The following is a 25,804-nucleotide window of genomic DNA, read 5'->3' as shown; positions in this document are numbered from 1 at the left end:
ACCAGACACCAATATTTTTTGTCAGTTTGGGAACCCATCTTTAAAGTCTCAATTAGGAGAAAATGGAATGCCCTGCTTTTTTTTTTTTTTGCAGTCCAAAATATATGTTTCGGTAACTTTGTTGGACGTTTACCCCCTAAAAATGTAAAATAACTTCCATCAGGATGAGCCCGAACGGAAATGAAAGCCTCAATCTCCATTCCACCAAACCAGCTCAATTCAAACAAAGATGTGTCGCGCAGCAGCTCAGGCTTTCTTTGTGCTGTGAGCTTCAGTACTTTCCCATATGGGGAACAAACACTCTGTGTAAGCACAGAAAACCAGCAACCTCCTAATGCTGTCAGACAGATCCTGTATGGGCAAGAAGCTCTGCAGTATCACATTTCAGAGATTGTAGAATTTCATTAAACATCCTTTCTTGTACCCTTATTTATGGGTATGATGTAAGTCATGATGTAGCCAACATATGGTGCCATCAGAGTGTGCACATGACGAAACACTTTACTGATCTGGAAAGGTTCCTAGTATTTTATCTATGACAGCATACATGCAAAATTATCATCCCACTTGACACAGCTGATTCTTTGTAGTATATATCAGTTTACATCAAATGGTTGTCTTCTGATGGTGTATTTGAAACTCCAGTGCTTTCTTGGCAGCTCTGATCACAGCTTTCTTTTCTTAAGACACGTCCAGTAGCTGTATTTCAGGATTTCACTGACAGATGCACATTTTTAAGCCACAACAAGGCGTCCCTGATCCTCAGATGGCCTTGCTTAGATTCTGTTTTACCAATGGAAACAGACAGAGAATACTAATACCTCACAGCCGAATCCCAAGTGATAGTTTGAAACATTTATAACCCTCATTGAAATGTCTGTCCACACTTTCTTTTTACTTTTACTTGTGTTTGAATTTATTCCAAGCCACAGACAAGAGCTGCTCTGATGTAATGGTTGAACATCAGTATCGACAGGTACTTGCTCTGTTGACTGACATTGGCCTATCAGCAAATAAAATGCCATGCACAGATGTTAGTAACAGATGTGTTACCTTTGTTCTCACATCAATTTGATGCTTGCAAGCTGGTATATCAACTACTGATTCTTTTCTTTTAAAGGTTTACTAACCCCCTTTTTTATGCCTTTAATGTAGAGATATAACAAAGGACAGAGGGGAATGACATCCAGTAAGGGGCCCTACAGGTCAGATCTGAACCCAGGCTGCTGTTTGGGGGACTTTAACCATTGTACATTGGGTACACACACGCTAGCCACTAGTCTACTGGCACCCCAAAGGTTTTTCATTGGGCAGAAAAAGTCACCTGTTGGGCAAACTGATGTTATGTAAGAGGGCAAGGGATGTTGTGCCCACACGTGATTTGTTTTCTTGGTCAGTTGCCAAAGATAATGTCGGCAGCGTGGGAGTCTTACATCGTCTCTGAGAAAGATTAGCAGTTTGGTAGACATGTTTCAGTGACATTTCAAGAGGAGGGACTATGCCAGCAACGATTTTCAAACATCAAATCACATTTGAAAAACAGAAACGAAGAATTAAGAAGACGTAACCATAAAAAGATTAGAATCAGAATCGGCTATCCAAAATTATTTTATTAAACATATTGGCATCAGCCAATGATTTCACATCTGATTCTTGCTCACCACAGACACATTGCAGTTTAGAAATAATAGTGCGTGCCACAAAACCCATGGGGGCTGATTCTTAACTGTCATTCTCTTGTCCATTCGAGCGTACAGCATGGGTTCCTGGTACATATTTTTATGTGTGGCTCTTGTTTGTAGTGAAGGTCAGAGTGTCTCTTCCCATCGACCTCTAAGTGTGGTGAAATTTCTCTACTGGGCTGAGAGAAAATTCTGGGATGTTTTTAAATTGAAGTCTTTAAATGTAGTTTTGAAGTTGAGAGAGAAGGCGGCTTTACTGAACTTGTGCAGGTGGTAATGTTAAGTGTTAATGACTGGTTTGAAAATGTAATGCTCCATCACAGTGCCAGGTTTATTACTCAAGAAACCAGACTTGATGTACTCTTGCTAAACCTTTGAATTGGCCTCCATGTCAAACTGTACATTTACTTTTTTGGTGTCTGTCTTGGTGTTTCATCCCCAAACTACTTCTCCCCTTGCAAATGTTGGCCTGAATTAAAAATAAATGCACTTTAAAACTATTTTTTTTTGTGGCCAGCAAGTTAAAATGTAAGTTAGTCTTGTGAAATTGTGTCTTAGATGTTCCTTTCCAACCTTGTTGTTAAAATTACATGTCCAGTTTTGCTGCTTTTTTTAGAGGCTGGGGCTCAGGGGACAGAGACACATGCACCTGCACACACAGGTGTGTTACAGAGATACAGAATGCACCTGCGAGGGGCTGTTTTCAATGTGCTGAATGGTAGAAACAAGGTTGTGATATGTTCTTGCAGAGACGTTGCAGATTTTCATGAAAGTGCTTTGAATAAGCTCCTGCAGCAGGAAGGTTTATTAGAGTACAGTGTGAAGAGGAAATAACTACATGTGAAATCCAGGTTCATGAAAGAGGTCACCTACCTTCCCTGCAGCCCATCATGGTTTGTTGTTTCATATAAAATCAGGTATACAGTATCAATGTGTTTGTTGTGCTAGCCAGCTCATTACTCAGACACCAGCTCTTAGTTTGAAGGTGTGATTTAACAAGCATTATGTGTTAGCTTTTGAGCAAATGTGTCTATAATGTGTTTATGTTCTTTGGAGTTTCCTGCCTGATAAAATAAGGCTTGCAAAAATGAGTTTAATATTTTAAATCCCCTCTTACAGTTACAACACACTCTGATTTAAAGGATTTCAAGTGATTAACTCCGTGTGTACTTAAGTTTAGGAGCTGATCAGTCAAGGGTCCTGCTTAATTCTTCTTTTTTTTTTGCATGACTCATTCCTCAAATTTAAAAACAAATCTGCACCCAGAGTTTTAATTTTGATATCTTTATTGTCTTATAATGCAGAAGTACCACAATACAGAGCAGAGTACATAAAGGCTGTAAATCATGTGCAACTTCCTTAAAAGAAGTAGTTAGGAGTTTATTAAGAGAGAACTCTTAGTTAATGGCTTTAGTTGTACAATATGGTTATTCAGAATTAGTCATAAATACTTTTTGGGGGTCTCTCAGAGGAAAAAGGCTTTTCAATAGTTATAAAAAGAAAAAATCTGTATACAAGTTATTTCAACACTATTTCAATTGTTTTTCTATTGAAACACTTTCAAAACACACTCTTCCATAAGATGTGAACATAAAAGAAAGATCCTCTGATTTAATTTCTTCGATTGACTGAAGGTTAAATTAGTTTGGCTTTTGGTCCGAGTAGCGCTACACACTTCTTCCTGTTTTGGCGATTAATGTTGGCGTTTGACAGAATTCACACGTTCTGCAGTCATACAACTGTGGAAACATTGACATTAAAATAAACAGTTTTCCTGCGTAAAGTTTCCCATTGTATCCACAACGCTATCCGCGACTCTCAGATTAACTGGTGCCAATTTTTGTCGTGAAGAAAAATGCTTTTTGAGATTATTTTGGATCGAGGAGGAACATGCTGCAAACATAGACATTGTGGAAAACACTGGGAACAACAGATCGATATAGAAACTGTGAGTTAAAGCTAATACAAACTCAATATTTATTGGTTATCACAACGATGAACAACGTTTTTTGCACATCACATATTTTTCTCATGTCTTGCAGGCCTAGTCTAGACCCAAGGGGTGCACTGACCAGCAAAGAAACAAAGCAATATAGCCATCCCAGGCCTTTGCTTCTTTTCTTAGTGATCTTATTACACCTAACTTAAAAGTGGTTCTTCATTCCAATGAAATGTATCCTCATATTGGGAATAGTATAAAGGCTTCATCTGTTTATAGCTGTTGTTTACACGTCATGTTCCTATAATTCTGTCTGATCTAGCTTAGCTGGAACATTACATTTAAATTGAGAATCATTTTAAAGGTCACAATTTATCTTGTCCTTCTTACATTGGCTTCAGACCCACTAACATTTACAATAATCTTTCTCCATTTGTCTGTTAATTTATAGATTTAGTGATAATAATGCTTTATATCCCTGTGTGGCCATTCATTACCTCTGGACTGGACCACAGTGGAATGTGAAATTTAAAGACCATTCCTGCTCTCAGACAACTTTTAAGTTATTTACATTAATAAATCCCAGAGTTATTCATCATTTCAATGTGTTGCAGCAGCACAGAACAGTTCCAGCAGGCTCTGTGCAAGAGGCATGGAACTGTAAAAGGGCTGTGGTACCAGACTGGAAACACAGCAGGTGAATCCATCAACAGATGGGTGTACCCTCCCTAGACTGTGACGTGTGTGTGCTTACAGATTGTTTACGCTAAGAGAATAAAGACCATGGGAAGCAGCAGGGTTAGAGAGGTTATTCCCTTCAATATTAGTGGTCAATGTTCCCACACAATAAAGACTTTTCCCTTGAATGAACCTTCAACAGATGATAGCTTTCACTGCTGTTCAACTAAGAGCACTACCGACATTTTCCCCCACATGGATCCAACATGAAAGTTGAGCAAAGATAAAGTATCAACAAACAGAAGATAATTAGCAGGTTATGACCACCAAAATGCGAAACAACTGAAAAAACACTTTGTTTCTCAGAGGAATCCAAGTTGGCCAACACGTCTGAGCATGCACACGGCATGCACACAGGACACACTGGCTTGGACTGTGTGCATGGAACAAGAGAGACGTTTCAAATCACCACAACAGCCCTGCTGCACTTGCTCCACTGCTGCTGGAACACTGCTGCGCTGCATCTGGTCCTCATCTGGAGATGTGGGCTGCTTGGACATTCACCAATGCAAGCTCAGCCAGAGCCACAGACAACATGGCAACGCTTAACACTGACAGCAGCAGTCTCCAAGTAGTGGCAGATTTCACTGAGTGATGCAGAGGTTTAGAGACAATCTATTATTCTGATGGAAACAATGACTGAGTCAGAAATCACTAAGTACTTTGTAAAGCCATATAAATGATAATGGAGAGAATAGTTATTACTTTAAATGGCTCAAAGTAGAGTGAATGGCAATGAAAAGTAGTTCACCATTTTATTGATATTGATCCCAAACTAGGAAATTGTGAATTATATCAAGAGTTATCCTGTTAATACACGGTACATTTACACTAAAGGCGCACCACACTAGACAATCCGACGTACGTCCCTAAGCATGCTTCACCCTAAAAGTCCAGGTTGAAAGAGGTGTGCTTCAGCATGGTACAGTTCATGCACAAGCACAAGCACGGTCATGAAACATGGAAAGACTTTTTGATCATAGAGAAATCCTCGAGTGTTATGGCTGTATCTGACTAAAATGACTCATTGTAAGCCACAAAGTCAGTAAAGTATCAGCGTTGATCTCTGATTCTGTCGTTCCTATTTTCTTTTATTCTACTGTGGAGGCAGCTACATGTGTGTGTTTACTGGAGTGTGGTATGGTTTTTTTTTTATCTCACATCATTGTGTCGTGTACGTCAACTTTAAAACAGTCATTAATGTTGAGGGTTAAAATAGAGACAAAATGTTCCACTGAAACAAAAGGAGGGCTGGCAGGCCGACATCTGTAGGTGGGTGTCCCAAAAAAAAAAAAAAGAAGAGGAAAACAGAGATTAGAGGTGTGGCCTGTGGTCTTGTTATCTGACTTATGAATTCCTCCACCCACGTATTCCCTCGTGCCATTGTCTCCTTTCAACCCTCAAATCCGTCTCAAAGTCCATCATGTTCGATGAATGGCAAACAGCAAATAAGCCAAACATGACTGTTGGGGCCACTTTCTCCAAATCCTTAAAAACAAAACAGTTGTCCCATTTACTTCCAGTCGCACAGTGGTATCCAGCCATGCAGATGGTTTTGGTATATTTGTTGAGGTTTTAAAAGAGTCAGGAGATGCCGTGTACTTACATTGTACTTAAGAAAGTAAGATCAGGATAATCCAGAGAAAATTGTTTCCACCAGTCCTGGTGCTGCCACACATGTGTTGGAATGTGGTGATTGTTTCTCTAAATATGACTCTCTCCGTATCATACACTCTCCTTGCTTACTGGTTAAATCTCTTGCAGAATATTGGGACACTGAGCGTACAAATACTGGATCTGTTCATAATTTGTGTTCTTAATATCCCTACAGAGATGGCATGTGCACATTCTGCAAAATCTCTTTGTAACATGTCGCAGACATTTGGCCCATTGCCACCTTGTATCTTGCAGTATCGATGTATCTGAACAGACTTTGCCTGTTTTGCAGATTCGAGCCTCTGTAATGGACGACCAGTGTGTGTCCCACGGCAGTCCCCAGCGCGGCGGAGGTCAGGCCGGCGCAGAGACGCAGAGGCAGGGACGGCCGAGTGTCATCAGGTGTGGGTGGCTACGGAAGCAGGGAGGTTTTGTCAAGACTTGGCACAGCCGCTGGTTTGTTCTTCGAGGGGAGCAGCTCGTCTATTACAAAGACGAGGAGGAGACCAAAGCCCTGGTAAGGCTGCAAACACACTGACAGACTTATCCAGTTTCATGGTATCACCTAGAACTGTTTTCATGGAATCATACAGTATATTAGCAGTCAAATGTTCAAATGTAACAAATCACTTTCATCTCTTGTGAGTTCAACAAGATTTTAAATTGTTGTGATTCCATCAGGCAGCTCAGAAAACTAGTGAGCATTTCCCGTGAACAGATAAGATCAGAGATGCATGCTGCATGTGGAAATATTGGGGAAGCCGATGGTTCCCATGTGCAGTTTTCTGTGCTTATTGGAACACAGAGACAAAAGGAAGGGAGGAAAGGGTCGCACTTGGTTACATCGCTCTTTGTCCAATCCAGGAGTGAGTGTGAAAATATAGCAGTTCCAACAGTAACGTGTAGTTTAACCAATACTGCTAAACACGATATATAACAACCTATGTTAGTTTTGAAGCCAGACATGCTGGCTCTACACTCTACACCAGGGATGGGGCAACTTTGGTCACAGCAAGGGGCCACATTCTTTTAATTCTCACTGCCAGGGGGCCAAATTGTAGGACACAAAAAACGATTACAGTCAATTTTGTCTCAAATTTAACTCAACATATACCAGTGATCAAATATTATTATGGACATATTTCTGGTTTTCAGGATTTCATGGCAGATTTGGTCATGTTTTCTTCATGTTTACAATTAATTGATATTGACCTGAGGGCCACGTTGAGGGTTGATGGGGGCCGCCAGTTGCCCTTAACCTTGTTAACCTTCAAGTACTCAAGAAGTTACTAATATAAAATGCTAAAATGCCGGTAATAAAAATTTATAAAAAATCAACATTAACTTGAAACAGGAAACAAACTGTTTCTTAAAATGTTTAATATACATTTTTTTAAAGGTTTTATATTTTATAAAAGAATCCAGAGCCCAGATAGCAGATTGGTTAATGATCAAAAGACAGACTAATGTCCCATTTTCCCGACTTACTTCCAATATTCTGTAAAAATATTCTGCTGTCCTTTTCTGAACAAAAAGACCATCTGTCTTTGACATAAGCTCCAGTTCATGTAATTATGCTGCTTTCTGCAAGTTTATATAACAGCTTTATAGAAATGTATCAATAGATCAAGATTCAGAGTGTCTCTGAAACGATGGGCAGCTTGTGTCTACAGAGCTGATACTACATCTTTCAGCCAAATAAGATAAGACGATCTGACTCTGATTCAAACGAGTCAAGTGCTGAGAGCTGGTTCTGACTGAAGCAGACACAGAGCGCTGTCCTGAAAGAAGTAGAGACAGTGAGTGATGCAGACAATAACACCGTCTCTAACGTTACTGTAACCAGGCAGCCCACCTCACTGAGCATGTGCAGACTGAACAAAGAAAACAGGACCAGACAGACTTTTGACTCTCATTAGAAAGGCAAACCACACACATCACATGTGGAAATGTGGACCACCACCAGGTTATTTCAATAAAGCGCTGCGTGTTTGTAACAAAGCTGAAGTTAAACTAACATCTGGGATGAAGAGAAATAAGGATGTGTTGACATTGATTTATGTTTCTTCTGTTTTAGAGCAGCTCAGAGATCAGTTCGCTGGGATTTAGTGTCAGGGAGCCAGAGACAGCTGAATACAGATTACAAGGGATATTAAAGGAGTAGATGGGTTCATTGGATACCACGTATATATCCCTCAGTGAAATATGAATCTACTGGAGATGATTACTAGCTTAGCTTTTAGCAGAAAGATTGGAAGACAGGGTAAAACGCTAGCCTGTCCGGTTCAAAATCTACCCACCAGCAACTGAAATGTAATAACTACAGCAAGATATAGCATGTAAATACTTTTTAAATGGTTCTACAGTATCATTACACGGAGACATTCTAGCTGTTTTTCCTGCAATTTAGATTGTTAGGCTAAAATAGGATTACTGATTTTGAAATTTCTCCGTTGAAGCTCAAAACCAATCCAGTCTGTTTTTTTTTTTTTTTTAATTAAAACCAAATTCTTTTTTTTTTTGGATCACATTTTATATATTTTTGCTTTCTGCACTTCATTTAATACTTTATTTACCAAAGTTTCTTGTCTGATACCAGGGAAGTCTGCTTAGGGAGAAGTTATTGGTGCATGGGCTCCTCCAGGAAAATAATCGGATGTTGAATTATTTTCTTGAACTCGACTTTTAACGCTATAATGTCAGCTATGAATATAATTTAACTTGCATAGCCAACACAACAGTTATAGCTAACATATCCACTCTAAACCAAACCGTGATCTTTATTAACAAATAACTAAATGTACCTTAATGTACCAAAATAAAAAAACATTTCACAATGTTAAACACACATGTTATGATTACCACGACAACCAAGGACTCTGACTGTGTCACTTCCTGCATTTCTATAACGTATATTGTCACTGTTTTAGAATACAAGTAGCAAATAGAAAATGCACAAATTTCCTGAAATACACATTTCTTAGAGCTCCTGTGAGGAATTTTTTGGTTAATTTTCATTTTAGCGCCCCCTGTGTGTCTCTTCGCTGGACATCACTTTCCTTTGACAGTCGTATGTTTCAAGTATCGAGATATTTGCCGAATTGCCGTAGAAAATTCAAAAACGAAAAGGCTGTCTCTTCATCGTGCAGTCAGTCCACTGCCCCATGGCAGTAGTTCCAGGAGTTCAGGAACAGGAGCTTTAAATTCTAAAATACCAAAAAGTTGAGTTACATTGTGTGTAGGACTCAGGAAGCAAATTATATATAGAGTGATACTTGAATCAGAGTTACTTTAAATCTATCTAATGTATTTTCATAGGTCAATTGGCATATCTTGACTTGTCGCTAACTCATTTATGCATTACGTTATATCCTTTTGGGAGTTATTCTTTTGCATTTTAAAACACAGCTGTTTCTCACCAGAAGCTCTGTTCTTAGTCTGCACAGAAAAATACACCAAGGACCACAACCTTTTATATCTATTCCATCCAAACAATGTCCTCTTTTTTTTTTTTCCAAAGGGAAACTTGAACTCTTTGTGCACAAATGAATTGTTCATTCTGCTCATCTACCCACACTTCTGAGTCTGGCTGATTTCCCAGAAAGCTCAGCTCAGCCAAACCTAAGCCACATCATCAGCACAAGTCTGTGAAGGTTAAAGCTGCAGACCTGAGGGTGGGCCACTGGCCAGATACAGTGAGAGGAGATAGTCTCTTCTGCTATTTCTGGGTTAGCTCTGCTTCTTCCTGTGGTCTTATATTGGGAGCACCAACAGCTTTGTTTATGCTCTTGGTGCTGAGAATATCCTGAGGGAATGATGCAAACTCTGCGGAGCTGTTTTTCATAATAAGTCACCGAAAATGACAGGAAACAATTTGTCTTCCTTAAATATTCTCGTCATCTACTTAAAAATCATTTGTATTAATGTTCCTTCAACTTTAGAGACTGGATGGAAACTCTGCACTTGTTTCTTAACTTTCACTCTCTAGTTCTGAAATGAAGCCAACATCAATTCCAGTCACCTAAACCTGCTACTTTTTGCAGAGAATGGGAAAATTTCAGTAAAACTAGGTCAGGCACAGAGCAGTGCGCTCAAAGTCCTTAAATCTCTGTGACCTCCAAAGCAGAACAGCATGGAATAGCACGAAAAACCACTCTCACAAGACACGGCGGTACCCATCAGTAGAATAGAGAACAAGTGTAGAGTTTCTAACATCCTGAAAGACAGAACACAAGTAGGGCAAAGAGGACAAAGAGCATCCGCTGAAGTTGTTCTTAGCCTTTAAGACTGATGTTCAAGATCAGGGCAAAAAAACGTACAACAGCATATACACGACCCATCAGGTAACTCAAAGTGTGTGAAGTGGAGCCCTGAACCGCATGGCCCAGTGGTGTGAAGCCATACTTAGATCAGATATTAATTAATCCTCTCATACGCTGTGAAGTCTCCATTTGTTACCTGTCACATTCGCTTAATTGCCACCTTCTCAGTGGGAGCAGGAACATCTGCCTTTCTCTGTTGCCATGGAAACACGGACGCTAAAAACCTGGCATCATATTGAAAATGTCAGAAATCTCTGCAGATTAGCATAGAGGAGAAACGACTGCACAAAACTTACATAGGAGTCACTGAACTTTCCATACCCTGAGTGTATGCTCCAGACCGACAAACAAGAATCTGTTTGGCTGTGGACTGTACTGACCGGAAGGATTTTAATTGTCCTATCAGTAAGTTTAATGTGTGCTTCGGTTAACAGAAAGAGCAAGAAAGTGAATTCTGTTGCTCCTACAGCAAGCTTCCCTCTGCATGTTCTGGCTCCATATGTCACCAGCACCGTCATGGGGGTGTTTGGGCTTCTTGTACATACAGTACAAGTATTTATATTTCCATATTTATATACATTCAATATATATGTTTTGTTATTCACGTTGACCCTTACCCATTCAAACTAAACTGTGAGCTATATCTATCGCTTTCCAAGGAAGTGTTCTAACTCCAGTCTTTAATTCTGACCATGAATTTCCCATTGAACATTTCTTACAAAGGCTGTAGTGAGAAGTAAACATGATGTTGACCTATTCAAACATTCCTATAATAAGCCTGAATAATAACTATGTAATATGATATTTGAAAGTGTAAAAGACTAAAGAAGAGGTTTGGATAGCGATACAATCATGCATGTGTCCAACTTTGCTTCCATGCAATTTTAACCCTGACCACAACTTTCCAGATTCCAAACAAGGTAGTTGCTTTAACATAACCTAAAAGTCTTTTTGGCTACTTTGGGGCATTGGCATGAAGAGATCCAAATGTGAAAGCGTTGGACAATAAGTCTGATTCTCTTTTCTCTGGATGAGTTCTGACGTCTTTAGATAACATTACTAGAAACACAGTGTTATTATCGCCAGTGCAAGGGGACAGTATTGTGCCCGGTACAGCCGAGCCAAACCTCTCTGTGCAGCGTGTGGAATCTGAAGAATGGGAGTCACATGGAGGTGAAGGGTCACCAGAAAGCATGCACAGGGTACGGCACGTGTGGGCTCGGCGTCAACATGCCATCTGCCTGCCCCTACTCGTCCGTGGAGATGTATGCACGCACAAGCATGCATGTACCCGCTCACACTCTCACACACAGACAAACACACACACACACACAGATACTCAGATTTCATGTGGCGGAGCCATAAACAAAGACGGCATTCATCCAGCGGCAGAAATGGAATGATTATTGTAATTTAAACCACTTAGCATCAAATGTGGGCTCCAGTATAGTAAAGTAAGGTAGCTTCATGAATGAATGAATGAGAGAATTGTCAATGAATACATTAAACCAATTACATGTTAATATGATTTATAAAGAAATGGTTGACATATTAAAATTCAAGCAGGATCTTACAATTCTAGCCACAACACGCCTTGCAAGTGACTTTATTTATATTCATATCACAAGGGGGTTGTGTGTGAACTCAGAAAACAGAAAACCTGCAGAAAAGTAGTTGACTTTAATGAGAAATTGCATTCAATCAATAATGCAACAGCGCAGTAATTCACTGGAAATCCTTTGTTTTCCGGAGATGAGCTGGAAACCGTTTGACCTTGGCATTTAACAGGAGAAAATACAAATGCCACAGAAGTTCTGTAATTATTCATACTGCAAGAATGTGTGTCGCTGCTGTTTTGGTGTAGCAATAACACTGTACCAATTGTGTGACCTTCACTGCTCAAGTGTCGTCACTTTCGGCTCTGAAAAACACAGCTGCGTGGCACATTTGAGACTTCCGATCGTGTCAGAATATGTGGGGTCCTCGTAAGGTGCGGAGGTTTCAGTGAGGCAGTAGCATCCAGACGTGATTTGACTTACATTTAGTTTGAATGCCGAATGGATGTGTACCATCATGTTGACGTTATCGATAACACCCTGCTGTGTACGTCACAGCTGACATCATCTTCAGCTAACAGGTCCGAACACAGAGTTTGCATGCGTGTGTCACATTTTGACGACGTGCTCTACTGTGGACATGGCAGGGTGCCATCTGGTGCATCATGTGGCATACTAAGAGCCAATTACTGTATCGTCTTATTCCTGACAATTAATTACTAGTTTCTTCAGCAGGCTTAATGCATTAGTGCAGACAATTTAACACAAGACAGTTCTGATTGTCAGTATTTGTATATACAGAGATTGTTTCCTCCACTCTCTATATGCTGACTGCATGTCTAAAAAGTTCTGTATTTATGGATGGAAAAGTCAATTAACTCTCTCAGGAATAGCAAGTTCCTACAAGTTCTGTTTTTCAAGTCACTATCTCTCTCTCTCTCTCTCTCTCTCTCTCTCTCTCTCTCTCTCTCTCTCTCTCTCTCTCTCTCTCTCTCTCTCTCACATACACACTTTAACACAGAGCCAATATGAATTTTAGGTATGCGCAGGTGTAGTGGTATCTGCGCTACTGGGGGGAAAAACATTTCCTCACAAGAAGCGAGTCTGCAGCTGGTGCAGGATTCGTGTTGAATCGCATCAAAATTCCTCGCACACAGCAGAGAGTTTCAGTTGGTATCTGTGGGCAAAAGACCTTGTCTGACTGCCAATACTACACCGTCCAATACATGGCTTCATGGATTAGCCTTGATGTTGTCCTTCAACCATAGTAAGTGTTTGCTAATGCTGCTAGTTTGCTAATTAACTAGAAGGTCCTGAGAGGGGCTTTGGGGGTTATGTCAGTTTTGGTGCCCCCTGTGGAGTATCATTCATTTTCTCTTTGCTGATCTCTAAGAAGTGTTTTCGAACAAAACTCTCATGCTGCTTATTTAAATGTCTTCAAATAACTAAGATCACTTTGTCGACAAAATATGAACTGTCATTTTCAGACTTTTTATGGGTGTTAATGGAAATAGTCTATCAATGCCATAAGCTGCCATACCATACAGACGATCTGATCCCAAAAGTATCACTTTAGGGTTTTACAGTATACCATGAACATCTATTAATACAACATTAAGAGATAGAGATGATAAATGGTTAAATAGCTCTTCTGTTTTATGAATTTGATGCTGACCAATAAATCAAGGTCGTCCTTGACGTCTGGTATCAAATGATCCCGCATATGCGGCTTTGCAGAGAGCTCAAGAAATGAGATAACATTACATCTAAGAGTGCATTAAGGTAGAGAACATGAAAAGACGTACAGTACATATCAATAGTATGACCTTGCTGTAAGGATATTTACTGTTTTTTTTGTTACATACAAACACACTGGATCACAAGTTTCCTTTTTTATTTCACTTTTTTTTTACCAGCTCTTATTGTAAAAAAGAAAAACACAAATAACTACTTCCTCTTCTCTACTGGTACAAAGTACCCTGCAGCTTTTTTGGATTTAGTTGCGTCCTAGTTTCTTATAAGATTGTGGGACTTAAACATTTACTCTGACAAATACGTTCATATTAAAGCTATAAATCTCACAACTGTGCAGTTTGCACTAATAAAAATGATCTGTCCTCTGCGCCCAGTTATTTTTCTTGAGGAGGATAACAAAGCTTCTATAAATTAATACTCTCGTTGAATTCCCTCTTGTGACACGGAGAGAGATCTTCTTTTCTTTTTTCATTCCTTGCTCGAAATCTTCTCTCCAGATCAAACTCAGCTTTACTGAATATAGTAAAACTGAATTGTCTTTAGCTTAGCAAGTAATTCAAATTATTTTCAATAAAAAAAACTACCTGAAGAAGTACGTCCATCTTCAGACAAATCATCACCAGGATAGAAACTGATCCAGTTTGTCCTTTCATTGACTTTGTATTAAAGTTACTTGCCTTAGAAAAGGATAAAACCGTAAAGCACATGGAGCCAAGAAAGCACTCTGACTTTAATATAATTACTTTGAGACATTCCTTTAAAATACAAATTCTGTATTTATAAGGTTCAATAAAGACACTGGGAGAAGTTCTGCACTGCAAAGGAGAAACTTCTTTTAATGGGATATTCAGTGAATCATGTGTGTTCATTTAGTTAAATTCGTCCCTTTGATGTTTTCTGAGAAACAACTATTACTAAAGCTTATTTATTTGCTTTTTTAGCTCATAAAGAGACATAAATGTGAATTTTAGATTCTTTCATAACCATTAAAATAACTCATCACAGGAGCTTTAATGTACCACTATAAGCTGTGTGTTATGTAATAAGAAAATATGATCAGGATTCTCACAAGGTCAGTAATAATCTAATTCTAAGAAGCAGGGATAGATAATGGAAAACACAAGGTTTTAACATTATGGAAGCGTTACATTCTGCATTTGAAGGTTTCACTTTTAAACAAGGAGCCTTTAATGTCTTTCCTTTCATTTTATTAGATTTTAATGTAATTGCTTTGGCATTTTATATCCTATGTAAAAAAAGAGAAGTAGATCAATATGAAAACATTAATTCGGTTACCTCCCCTTACATTCCAGACTCATCGTTTTTTCTCTTAAAGTTTAGATGTTTTTTTTTTTTTTTTTTTACTTTTTCTATATGGGGGTTCTTCTTGGATGAAGATAAGGCTGTCAGGCAGACAGCAGCAGCAGTGACAAGTATTCCTGTAAGAAAGTGACAGGACACTGTGTGTTATCCAGCTGCTCACACATAAATCACTGTAGGCCTTGTGTGTGTGTTTTTTTTTTATCTTAGGGATCTTGTTCTTTTTGATGGATTTTCTGTGTTTGTCAAAGAAGCATTCTTGCCTCTGTTGTTGTCTGCTTCTGTAGCTCTCTGTCCCAGATTTTTGTTGCAAATAACACATTTATTTGCTAGAAGGTCTGATGTTGTGTTTGAACTTAACGCCAGAGACTTGCAATTTCCTTACCTGTGAAGATTCAAAGACCAGTAAGCACAGATACAATCAGGCAAATCTTCTGATTTTTAATGATCTTTGTTTATTTGAGTCTTTTTTATTGTCTTCGTCTCCTGGTTTATCACGTCTAACTTCTCACATCATTCACACACTGTTAAACCACCAAGTAAATGAAAAATAATGCAGAAGTCTTCCATTATTTCTGCCCTGTTGCGTTTGATTGGCATATTAATATTTTAGTGAATGTTTGGCAGTCACAGCTGTGGATTTCACTGTGGCTTTTAAACAAGGCTCAGCCAGTCAGAGCAAAAGACGTGAACTGCCTGTTTTATAACTGTGAAATTATGATGACATTTATTGGATTGATGGACTCAATGGAGCTGACTTACCTTTACTAACTCTTTGCCACTTTAATAGACAGCTCTTAAAGCAAACAAGCAGGTAAAAATTGAGAATTATGTAGTGATAAAAAAATATAAACAAAGACAGACGCTGCCTTACACTTATGGTTCAGACATGCAGGTATGGTGTCCTGGTCTCCCACTGAGTTTGAATGTCTGAGAGGTCACTGAAGCTGAAACACTCATTATCGGATAAAAGGACAGCTGATAAACCAGCCAATGGTTAATGAGCTTTTAAATGACCTGTTACACAATATCTTCTGCTTAATTGACATCAGTGTCAACATTTGTAATCAGAAATCAATCTCAGCACCACAACATATTACCCTGCATTTCATTATCTTGCCACATGTCTTTTTTTTTTTCTAAACTCATTCTTCAGACCAGATCACTATTTCCCAAAGCAAGACTGTCTGTAAAAGAGGTCGCTGGCAGTGATGAGCCATCAGAGAATTGTAACCCAACTCTGCAGTTTAGCCTGAAATGGTCTTTGTCAGAACTCATTGTCCTAAAAAAGTTTTATTTTCGGGGTAAAAGTTTTAAAAACTGGCTTAAAATGTCAGACAGTCAATTTATAGGCTAATAACTGAATCATTGATGATTCATTAAAATGTAGATTTAGTTCAATTCAATTTGATACTGTTTGATTTGATCTCAACTATTTATTTTACTTAATGTAACAGAAAAACGGGAACATGAACGCATCATGTCAAAATTGCATCTTCTTGTGTTTCTTACTTATACAAGAGACTGTCTCATGTACAAACAAATATTTTGACGTCCATTGGCGCAGATGAGCAGACATTGGGAAAGTTTTCCATCCTTCACACTTATTCCTTCAAGACTTAACATCTGACGTTGAGAACTGTAAATTGCTTCGGCGATTTTGGGGCGTTGTTCACTACTTGTATGACACCTAGCTAACTAGCGCGAGCCTCCTGCTGCTTATTTTATTCTCCCAAATTGCAAAAAATTCAACTTAAGATTCTTGTGAGATTGAAGCTGCTGAGCAAAGTGGACAGAATAAGAAGCAAAGCCTCAGTAAACCGGCTTGTAACTTTAAACATCGGGCCATCAACGATTCATGTTAAATCTTTACCTCCAGGACTCTACAGACTAATGCTCTAAGATTTTTAAGCTCAGTCACCGATTGGATCAGTAAATCTTTACACCCCTACTAATAATGTAGAAAATGGCATATAACTTAAAACAATTGTAATTTTTTAATCTTTATCAGTACTTATTATTATCATTAGGTAAACTATCTGGCCAAATCATTTATGGGAATGTAGAAAACAAGACCGTTGGCAAAATGCAAAAACTGCGCTGTGTCTGTGTATGTATGAATAATTAAGTTCCTACATATCAGTGCTGAATTGGAAACATGCAAGATGGCCAATTCCCGTGAGACTTCAAACCCAATCTTCTTTATCACAGAGGGCACATTGACCAGAGAACTTATTAAAGAAACATCCATTGCCCCCTTCCATGTTTAACTGTCCACGCACATTCAGCTAGCTTAGAACACAAACGGAAAAGTTTGTTTTATGACCAAATAAACGGACTCCATTTGGAAGTTGCTGAAGTGTGTGCCAGCAGGTCAGACTAAATTACTTAAAGCCATTAAATAAACCGAGCTGGACTCATAATGAGTAATCTGGTATTTGCTTGCAGTCTGAGAAAACACTGTTTCATTTAATTTGGAGCGTGCAGCTTCAGAAACCGACTGCTGTTTCTAAGCCTTAGTGACCCGCTGTTGCTCCTCTCTCAGTATTTACTGTCCCATATTGTGTGAGTTTGGCTTTTTTGGCTCAGCCTTTTAAGATAATTAGGTTTATGTCATTATTCTGTTTCCAAAAAAAATGACATCATCCTTGTTAAAGACAATATAAAAATGCAGAAAACATCCCAAAATAGACTGGGACTTTTTGCTGCTCAGTGGGCTGGGCCAGGCTACCGTACTATTTGCTGAGTAAATATTCCTCTGTCTGTGGTCGGGTTTGTCTGCAGCAAACAACAGCCCACCAGGGAGGATGTCAGTATGGAAAGTGTGGCTGAAGTTAAGAACAGCAGAGGAATATCAGACGTGTTGAGGTTTCATAGCATAGAGACTACGGTTGTAGAAATTTCAGAACAATACAATCTGTTGTTTAAATTATGGAAAGTGTATCAAATGACCAAAAGCTTTTAAAAGACCACAGATCTTAAATCATATTTTTTAACCCAAAGAGAGAGATTACTGTCTAAACTGCACAAATACTTTATATTTTGGACTGTGTGCAGGAGTTTGCTTGCAATTTTTCGTAAATGGAAGAAATTAATTTTCCTGATATTGGATGCCTCCCTCGGACTTGTGTATATGTTGCCATAGTATCGAAACAGGTATCAGTATCGTTTGATATTTGCAAGAATCCTTTGCCAAATTTGAAATTCTGATAGGGACTGCAATACACACCGTCCAAAAGGCACACGTTTTTTAGTTACCCATGATTCATTGAAGTTGTCTCCTGTTCCCTTAAATCAGTACAACGTGCATGACAAAAAAAAATCTGTAATCACTTCAAGAAGTTCTCAAAGAACCTTTGAATCCCATGACACTGAAGCTGAGCAGATTCTCTTGCTTACAACCACATCAAACAAACTCTTTCATTCCCCCATTCCTCTTCTTTGTAGCATGTCTGTCCCATCTTTATGACCCCCCCCCCCCCCCCCCCCCCCCCCCCCCTTAAAAAGCACTTCATCTGGGGCCTCAGGTAAGGTTTACACTCCCTGGTTGTCACAGTTATTCAGTGTGGCTCATTAAAGAGCTCTCCCTCTCAGCAGGAAGGAAACTGACTCTCCTCAGATCCTGTTCATGTGCGTGGGTCCTTAATACTGAAGCTGTCACCCGTGCACATCTTGTCTGCATTAACATGAACCCAGATAGAGGGCACTATAATGACTGTCAGATGCTGCCGTGTGGCGCTATGTGCCAGTTGTTAATCAAGTGAGAAGTCACTGAGTGCATAAAGCACCAACCTGCTGCTGTCGGGTTGTAATCCTTTTTTATAGTCCTAATTAGTAGAATAAGCGAAGTAGAAAGGTACTTTGTGATTCTCACAGGATTAACACGTGAAGGAACTTCATTTACTTGTTAGCTTTTGAGTGTGTGGTGTATCTAAGTCAAAACATTTTTACTCTCTAATGTCATTATTAGTGATCAATCTGACATTGTTTTTTTTAGTAACTTGCATTATCATTGGCCCATAAATACCAGATAGCAGACAAGTTAACACATTTCTGAACTTTAAATAGCTTGTTGACTACAGGCTAAATAAGAGGAGCAGAACTATTCTACTATTCAGACCAATTTTGTAAATTGAGCCAGGCTGCAAACATGTTTATTCCTGCTGTCAACATTTTTTTTCTGCATGGTTGTGTATGTGACTTCTGGTGGTTCTGCAGCCAGCCCCTAGTGGACACTCGAACTGCAGGTCTTTGCACCGGAGGTAAAACTTATTATAGTGCTGTATTTGGTTGATGTGAAGCTCATTTAACTTCATATCTTGTTGGATAGTTAAATCAATTACAATGTTTTATATTTTACCTTTGAAGATAACATATTAAGATGTATACTACTTACTATTCATCTGCAGCAGCTGTCAACTAAAGTTACTTTTTGCAAAAGTAGCTACTTTACACCATGATTGCTGGTGACCCAAAAAAGGGTCACAGGCAGCTCTGACTCTTTTAAGTCCTGCAACATAAGGTAAGTATCTGGTGTTATTCCTGGTCATGGTATCCCTGGTTCAACTCATGAGTGTCAGTCAGTCGTGATGCTCAGTGAAGACAACGCACAGATTCCTCACAGCGTTTCTAACAGGCAGTAAAATACTCTTCAGTAAAGTTGTTGAGAGGTCGACTCTAAGAAAAGCTGATGCTGAAGCTCCTGCTATTTAAAGTCGAGTATCTCTGGCGTTAAGTGTCGCACTGATGATGTATCATCATGGACAGAGCTGAGACACAGAGATGATGATCCGCTATAATGCTGCCACTTTGCCACATTTTATAACAGCTCAGCTCCATCATCCCGCCAAGGCCCCGGAGACCTACTATACACGTACTACCCTCCCTGCTGCCTGATACATATACATGACAGCGCGGACTGTTTTGACACTCATGACACCGTTTTAAACCCAGTTTCCAGTGATAGTCCTGTGGCAGAAGAGATGAGCTGAAAAGGTCAAGAAAAGGTGAATGTGCAAGAACAAAGGATCAAATATTTTTTTTAAAATCATGGTTGTTTCTCAATCCAGGTGCAATTCCAACAAAAACAGTGACAAGTTGCATTTGTGAACAGTCTGTTCTCCTTTCATCTTTTGTTGGATGAAAAGGGATCCTGAATATATATTTAAGTTAAAACAGAAATGCATTTTGATCTTTTTAACTTTCATAATCCTTTCTTAAGTCTAGCCAACAAAACTGACCAGAAAGCCGGTTGGTCATTAAGTTTTCACCATGTCACTGTATTGGGTCACTGATCAGTCTCTTCCTTTTTTCCACAGGGAGCCATTCTCTTACCTGGAAATAAAGTTTCAGAGCATCCAACCAGTGGCGATGACAGTGGGAAATTCCTCTTTGAGGTCATTCCAGGTAGGATGAAACAGCTTTATAAGTTGAATCTGTACCAAGGAAATAAAGGCAGTTAAAATCATTCTTCATGTTGTGGAAATTAGATGAGAGCGTTTCGTTTCGGCCATGAAGGTTGAGGTATAGGTTTAAATACGTAAAATTCAACTTTGAGCTGATGTTTTAGACTGTTGATACAGTAAACGCTGAGGCTGCCGTACACTGAGGAGGGAAAATGTCAAAAGGAAATGTCATCGGTAAGAGAGCAGAGAGGGAAGTCTCTGCTCTGAAATTAAGATTATGTTTTAGTATTGTTTCTCTTTCTCAATTTCTGTCTCTTAGGGTTTCTCCTCTGAGATATTCCTTTTGTCTCGCCTTCTGATAAAAACTTTTTAATTTAACTATGAAAGAGTATAGTTTTATTAGAAATTTGTTAATTTTCCTTTTAGCTCAGTGTAAGATGAGAAGATGCCAGAGTCATATCTTCACACTTAATATGAAGCCTTAGCCAACAGGTGCTTAGTTTAGCTTAGCATAAAGACAGGGAGCTGTGGGGAACACCTACCCTGGCTCTCGTCATACATCTGCTTATCAGCACCTCTTTACTTAATTCAGCTTATACATCTTATATTTGGTATATCATTGTTGATAGTCTTAATGCTAAGCTAAGCGACGCAAAGTTGATGTTGGCAGTAGATATTCAGTTAACAGATTGAGGAGTGATACTTATCTTCTCATCTTAAACTCTGCCATATTATTGCGTGGCGCCAATATTTGTAACAGATGTAAGTTGATGAGTCATCCTGAGAGGTGCTGGGAGGCAGTTTCTCTCAACATTTTGTTTTCATTAAATTCTGCTCCTCAATTTATGTAAAGACAAGCTAATGACAGCTTTCGCTCTAGCCCTGTGACGCATGCATGACAGTGGTATCATCTCTATCTCACAGCAGCCTTTTAAATTGAAGAATTGAGCTTCAGCTTCTCCAGGATGTTAAATATTGCTTTTCAGAAGCTTACTTCACAAGCGTGGCTTAAACCGCTGACCTCACACATACACTGACGCGCGAACTCGAGGAGGAATACAGATTCAACACAAAGGGATTGTGAGTTATTTTCCCAGGCAGAGCGTTGCCAGGAATGTGAGTCTATGGAGAAGATATTTAAAACACACATGTTCTCTGGGGACAAAGAGACAGCTGGTAGAAGAAACAGTAGCAGAGTGCATGAACACCAGTTGATCATCCTACAGTAATCAGTAGTCAGTAGAGAAAACACAGGAAGTTTTGCAGAATTGAATTGTAAATTATAGATCTTGGTCTTTTCCCTTGTGTGTATCAACTACAGTTTCTGTCAGAGGGAACCAAAACATTAAAGTTATATGACATTTTCTCTGATAAGTTGTCCCATCCCGTTGGACTCAAACTCTAAAACAATGTGACCTGGTAGATAATGAGTCGAGGTCATCCAAACATTTGTCAGTAAAAGGTCAATTAAAGGCTGGATGGCCTGAGCCAAAATTCAATGAGTGATGTGGGCAGTTGGCCAGAGCTGGCAGATGTAAAGTTCCAGGTGTGTCACAGGTTTGCTGGGAAGACCATTAATAGTGTTTTTTTTTTTTTTTGGAGGCTAATGAACCCTGCTGATTTACATAGTTGACCCATCAGATAGGGATTAACAGTCCCATCACAGAGATCTTTTCGGGCACTGTGAGTTTTCATGTTGATGTATGTGTAACAGGAGAAACAATTCAAAAGTCGACAATACAACACAATCTTTGTATGTGCTTGGGTGACTATGGAACGATCTAACACATTTTCATGTATGCTCACACATTTAAAAAAAAAAAGATTAACACAAACCTGCAACATCTCCAACATGAGGTACATAGTATAACACCACAACATGACTGACATCATTGATGAAGATCCTTTCAAAAAGACTTCTTCCCCCTCTCTGGGTCTATCGTGCCATGCTGTTTGTTGTGCCCACTGTAGTACCTCATTTTATTTTCATATACCAGTAACAGTTTGTAGTGTGTGGCTGATTTTTGACCCTGTGAGACTTAGAGTTTTCCAGGCACAGCTACAAACAGTTTTGATATTTTCTTTCCACATGGGACCAGTCTGCATTATGAGGGGAAAACACATTTGAAATCCAGTAAGTCAGTTTTCTATATCTGAAATAACTGTGACAAAAGAATATCCACATAAAACCAGGTGCTGTTCCCTAGAACTGCTGATTGTGAACATTAGAAAAACTATTTTTGTTTTGTACCAGTTCTTTTGTTGAAACTTTAATTATTTACATCCTTTTCCCCAAGTGCGTTGTATTAAACTTCTTAAGAACAAGATGATTTCCAGGTACCTCGATCACAGCAAGATTTGTGTTACTTTCTGTTTACTGGATACTTTGGCTAAAACTTCCTGTTGTACGATAAGGTTTCATTCTTAAACAGTAGCAGCGGTAGAAAAGAGTCGTATACTTATAGTCATTTAGCTGAATCAGATACATTTAAAGCTAAAGTTTGCTAACCTTTGCACAATAATTATAGTCCACATATTCCCTTTGTAGGGACAATGAATAGGTAAGTACAGAGTTTGAATTCAGACTCAACCTTAGACTTAATGCTAAGCCTAAACTAACCAGCCGTTACCATAGAGATTGTAGAATGGATGTAACTAGGGCTGCATGATTTTGGTAAAAAAATAATCTCAACTAATCAATATTGAGATCACAATTATTTATAAATTTTAGGTCGAAATCAAATCACGATTACAATTAAATGAATTGTTTAGGCCTAGATGTAACCCTGCAAGAATTTAAATTAGCTTTTGTTATTTTAAATTGTGAAACATTTCCTGAATTGTCATGCATATGGTAAATGGTCCTTATGTTATGACTGTGTACTGGGGGAAAAAAAATCCAGCACATATTGCACGTGATTACTCATACATATGACTGCTAGGGTTTGAGAAAATACACTCAACTGGCCACAATACCCAGGGTAACCTTTATTCTTTAAAACTTAAAAAGAGCTTGTTATGGCTGTGCCTCAGATGCTGCAATTACTCATACAGACCAAAACATGGGGATTAAAACAGACGCTGCTCAAATACTCACTACAAAGGCCTCATGGGAATTTAAAGTGCATCACGACTCGACAGACTTGATGTTTCATCGCTCCCTTTGAGAACCACTAATACTACCAAACTGTTTTCCCCATTCTGCAACTTCCACTACTCTACGCCCTCATAATGATGGAAAACAAGAACATTTCTTGTTATGAGACAGCAAATAAAGAGGTCTCACAGAGGCAGAGAGAGCAAATGAAAGGAAAACACTACACATATATTCCGTTGGTCTAAATGGAGCCCTGCAGTTTGAACACAACACAAGGACATTCGCTGGCAGACGGACAGACGGGAAGTGATGGGGGGGGGGGGAGGGGGGGTCAGAGCTGTACAGAGATGTTCGTTGTCTTGGGAGGGCGGTGATGAGGTCTGAACACAAGCAACATCAGGACATCTGTACAGGGAGAGATTCACACAGGCCTCCGTGTTTCAAAGGCATTTGAATTCCAAATCAACAGAAAGCCTCTAAATATGTAATTTAGGGTCTTGTGTTCGTGACACTGCATCTACAGTTTTTAAAGATTAGCTTCCATATTAAAATATTTTCATTTAAAGCCCATGTGAGGAGTTTTTTTAGCTTGTTATGAAACAGACTGAAATTAATAAATATATTTATTTTGTGACTTACGAAAGCAAACCAAACCATCAGTAATAAGATTGGATATTCCCATGTTGTTTGTTTATTAATGAATGAAACCGCTGCTGCCGGGTAGGAGTCGGACAAAGTGATTAAATGCCCACTGCCCACACAGCCTTTGTTGACATTCTCAATTAGCGGTACATTTTCGCTTTAAAGAAGTAGAATACATATTTTTGTTGAAAAACACCCCGGTTGTTGAGTGTTGACCGTGTGGTTGTTTATCTTTTGCTGCTTCTGTCAGTTCCAGCTGTGGATGATCTACTTCTGGTCGTGGGTTTTGAGCGTTGCCATCGGTTTAGTTTAATGTGAACCAGCTCTAGCTCACGGTATACACAGCCGTCAACTAGCATTATATTCAAAGCTTTGAAACATGAATGGACATCTCAGCAAATGTTGCTTGTGTACGCTTAATGCCACAATAACAAACTTGGAAAAGCATGACGTACTGTAGCTCACCATTCAGTGACTCATTTAGTGAAAATTTGACATTTGTAAGGCTTCTTCCGTCTTCCTAATCTGAATCAGAGGATATGAACATACTGTTTAGGGCTGCACAATTCTGATTCTCACATGGGTTTGTGGGAGGAACCAAGCAGGTGTCAATCAAAAAACATGAAGCGGTCTAAACAACAGAATGAGCTGTTTTTGAATAACAGTAGGTGCAGCTATAATTATTACAAATGTGTATTTTCATTTAGGGTTTTTAGGCTCTCCTTTGAAAGCCACATTTGTGTTCTTACCATTTTAAGCCAAATGTGTTATGGCTTTTTATGAAAAGTTTTACCTACTCTCTTTGTGCATTGAAAAACTTGTAAAATCTGCAAAATAGTTCAGAAAACTCTTTGCGCTTCTTTGTATGCTCTGATGCCTTTTCTGTTCTTCTTTCCTGCTATTCTCATCTTTCATTTCTTCCTCTTTCACTGGTTATAGCAACATCTGTGTGCTCAACCCACACAAAGTGTCACTGATGCAGAGAGAGGGGGGATTTTGAAGCACATTCACCACATGGCTAACAATATTTAGACTAGAATCATGGCCTTTATTTTTAACCGTCTGACAGAGACACTCAGGTACAGACACAATGGGGCTTTTGTTTTCGCTCGCCAAAACTGAGACTTCAAGCTTTGATGATGTTTTCCTCCGTCACACTGACACGTTACAACATGTGCGAGCACTCATGGGCCTGAGCTGAAGGCGCAAATACGACTGTCAAAACGTCAGATTCTGCCGTTAAATGTTTATTTTTATGTTATCGGCGCAAACGTTACGCTCTGCTTCAGGATTATGACACAAGCCGTTTTCTATACAGACGTATTTGGATCTACCTGCAAACTTTTCTATATTCTGGTACTTCCTGGGGGATCACAGAAGAAGAAGTATCTTCTTAAGAGTATCTCTCACACACAGGCAGCTCTGACAGAATAAAACCTGGATTTCTCTCGGTCCATATATCTGGAATACATATCAGAACATCCTGTCGCTTAGGATTAGTTTGCAGTTTTATCTGATGTTGTCGAATCCTCCCAAGAATGTCAGCTATGACGTGAATACAGCTGTGTGGTATACCCTGGCTCTGAGGATCTGGGTTTTTCAGACTGCGATAGCGAGAAGGCAGAATAATGAGTTGGGACAAAATGGCACGGACTTGGTTGCACGAATACCTGTAGCTAAATGTCACTCCCC

The 25,804-nt window shown here is 39.1% G+C and overlaps 1 protein-coding gene across 1 annotated transcript in view; it reads left to right on the top strand.

Moving 5' to 3' along the window:
- arhgap24 (Rho GTPase activating protein 24) overlaps positions 1-25,804 on the top strand; it is a 76,232-nt gene that overhangs the window by 6,172 nt on the left and 44,256 nt on the right. Inside the window, exons 2-3 of the mRNA XM_061060743.1 lie at positions 6,308-6,532; positions 20,287-20,374. Of these exons, the coding sequence (XP_060916726.1) occupies positions 6,323-6,532; positions 20,287-20,374 (298 nt within the window). The 5' untranslated portion in view covers positions 6,308-6,322. The remainder of the gene's footprint in view (positions 1-6,307; positions 6,533-20,286; positions 20,375-25,804) is intronic.

The sequence above is a fragment of the Labrus mixtus genome, chromosome 17 (genome assembly GCF_963584025.1).
Source record: "Labrus mixtus chromosome 17, fLabMix1.1, whole genome shotgun sequence".
NCBI lineage: Eukaryota > Metazoa > Chordata > Actinopteri > Labriformes > Labridae > Labrus > Labrus mixtus.
The sequence above is the reverse complement of the archived record's forward strand: the minus strand, read 5'-3'. Positions and strand labels throughout refer to the sequence as shown.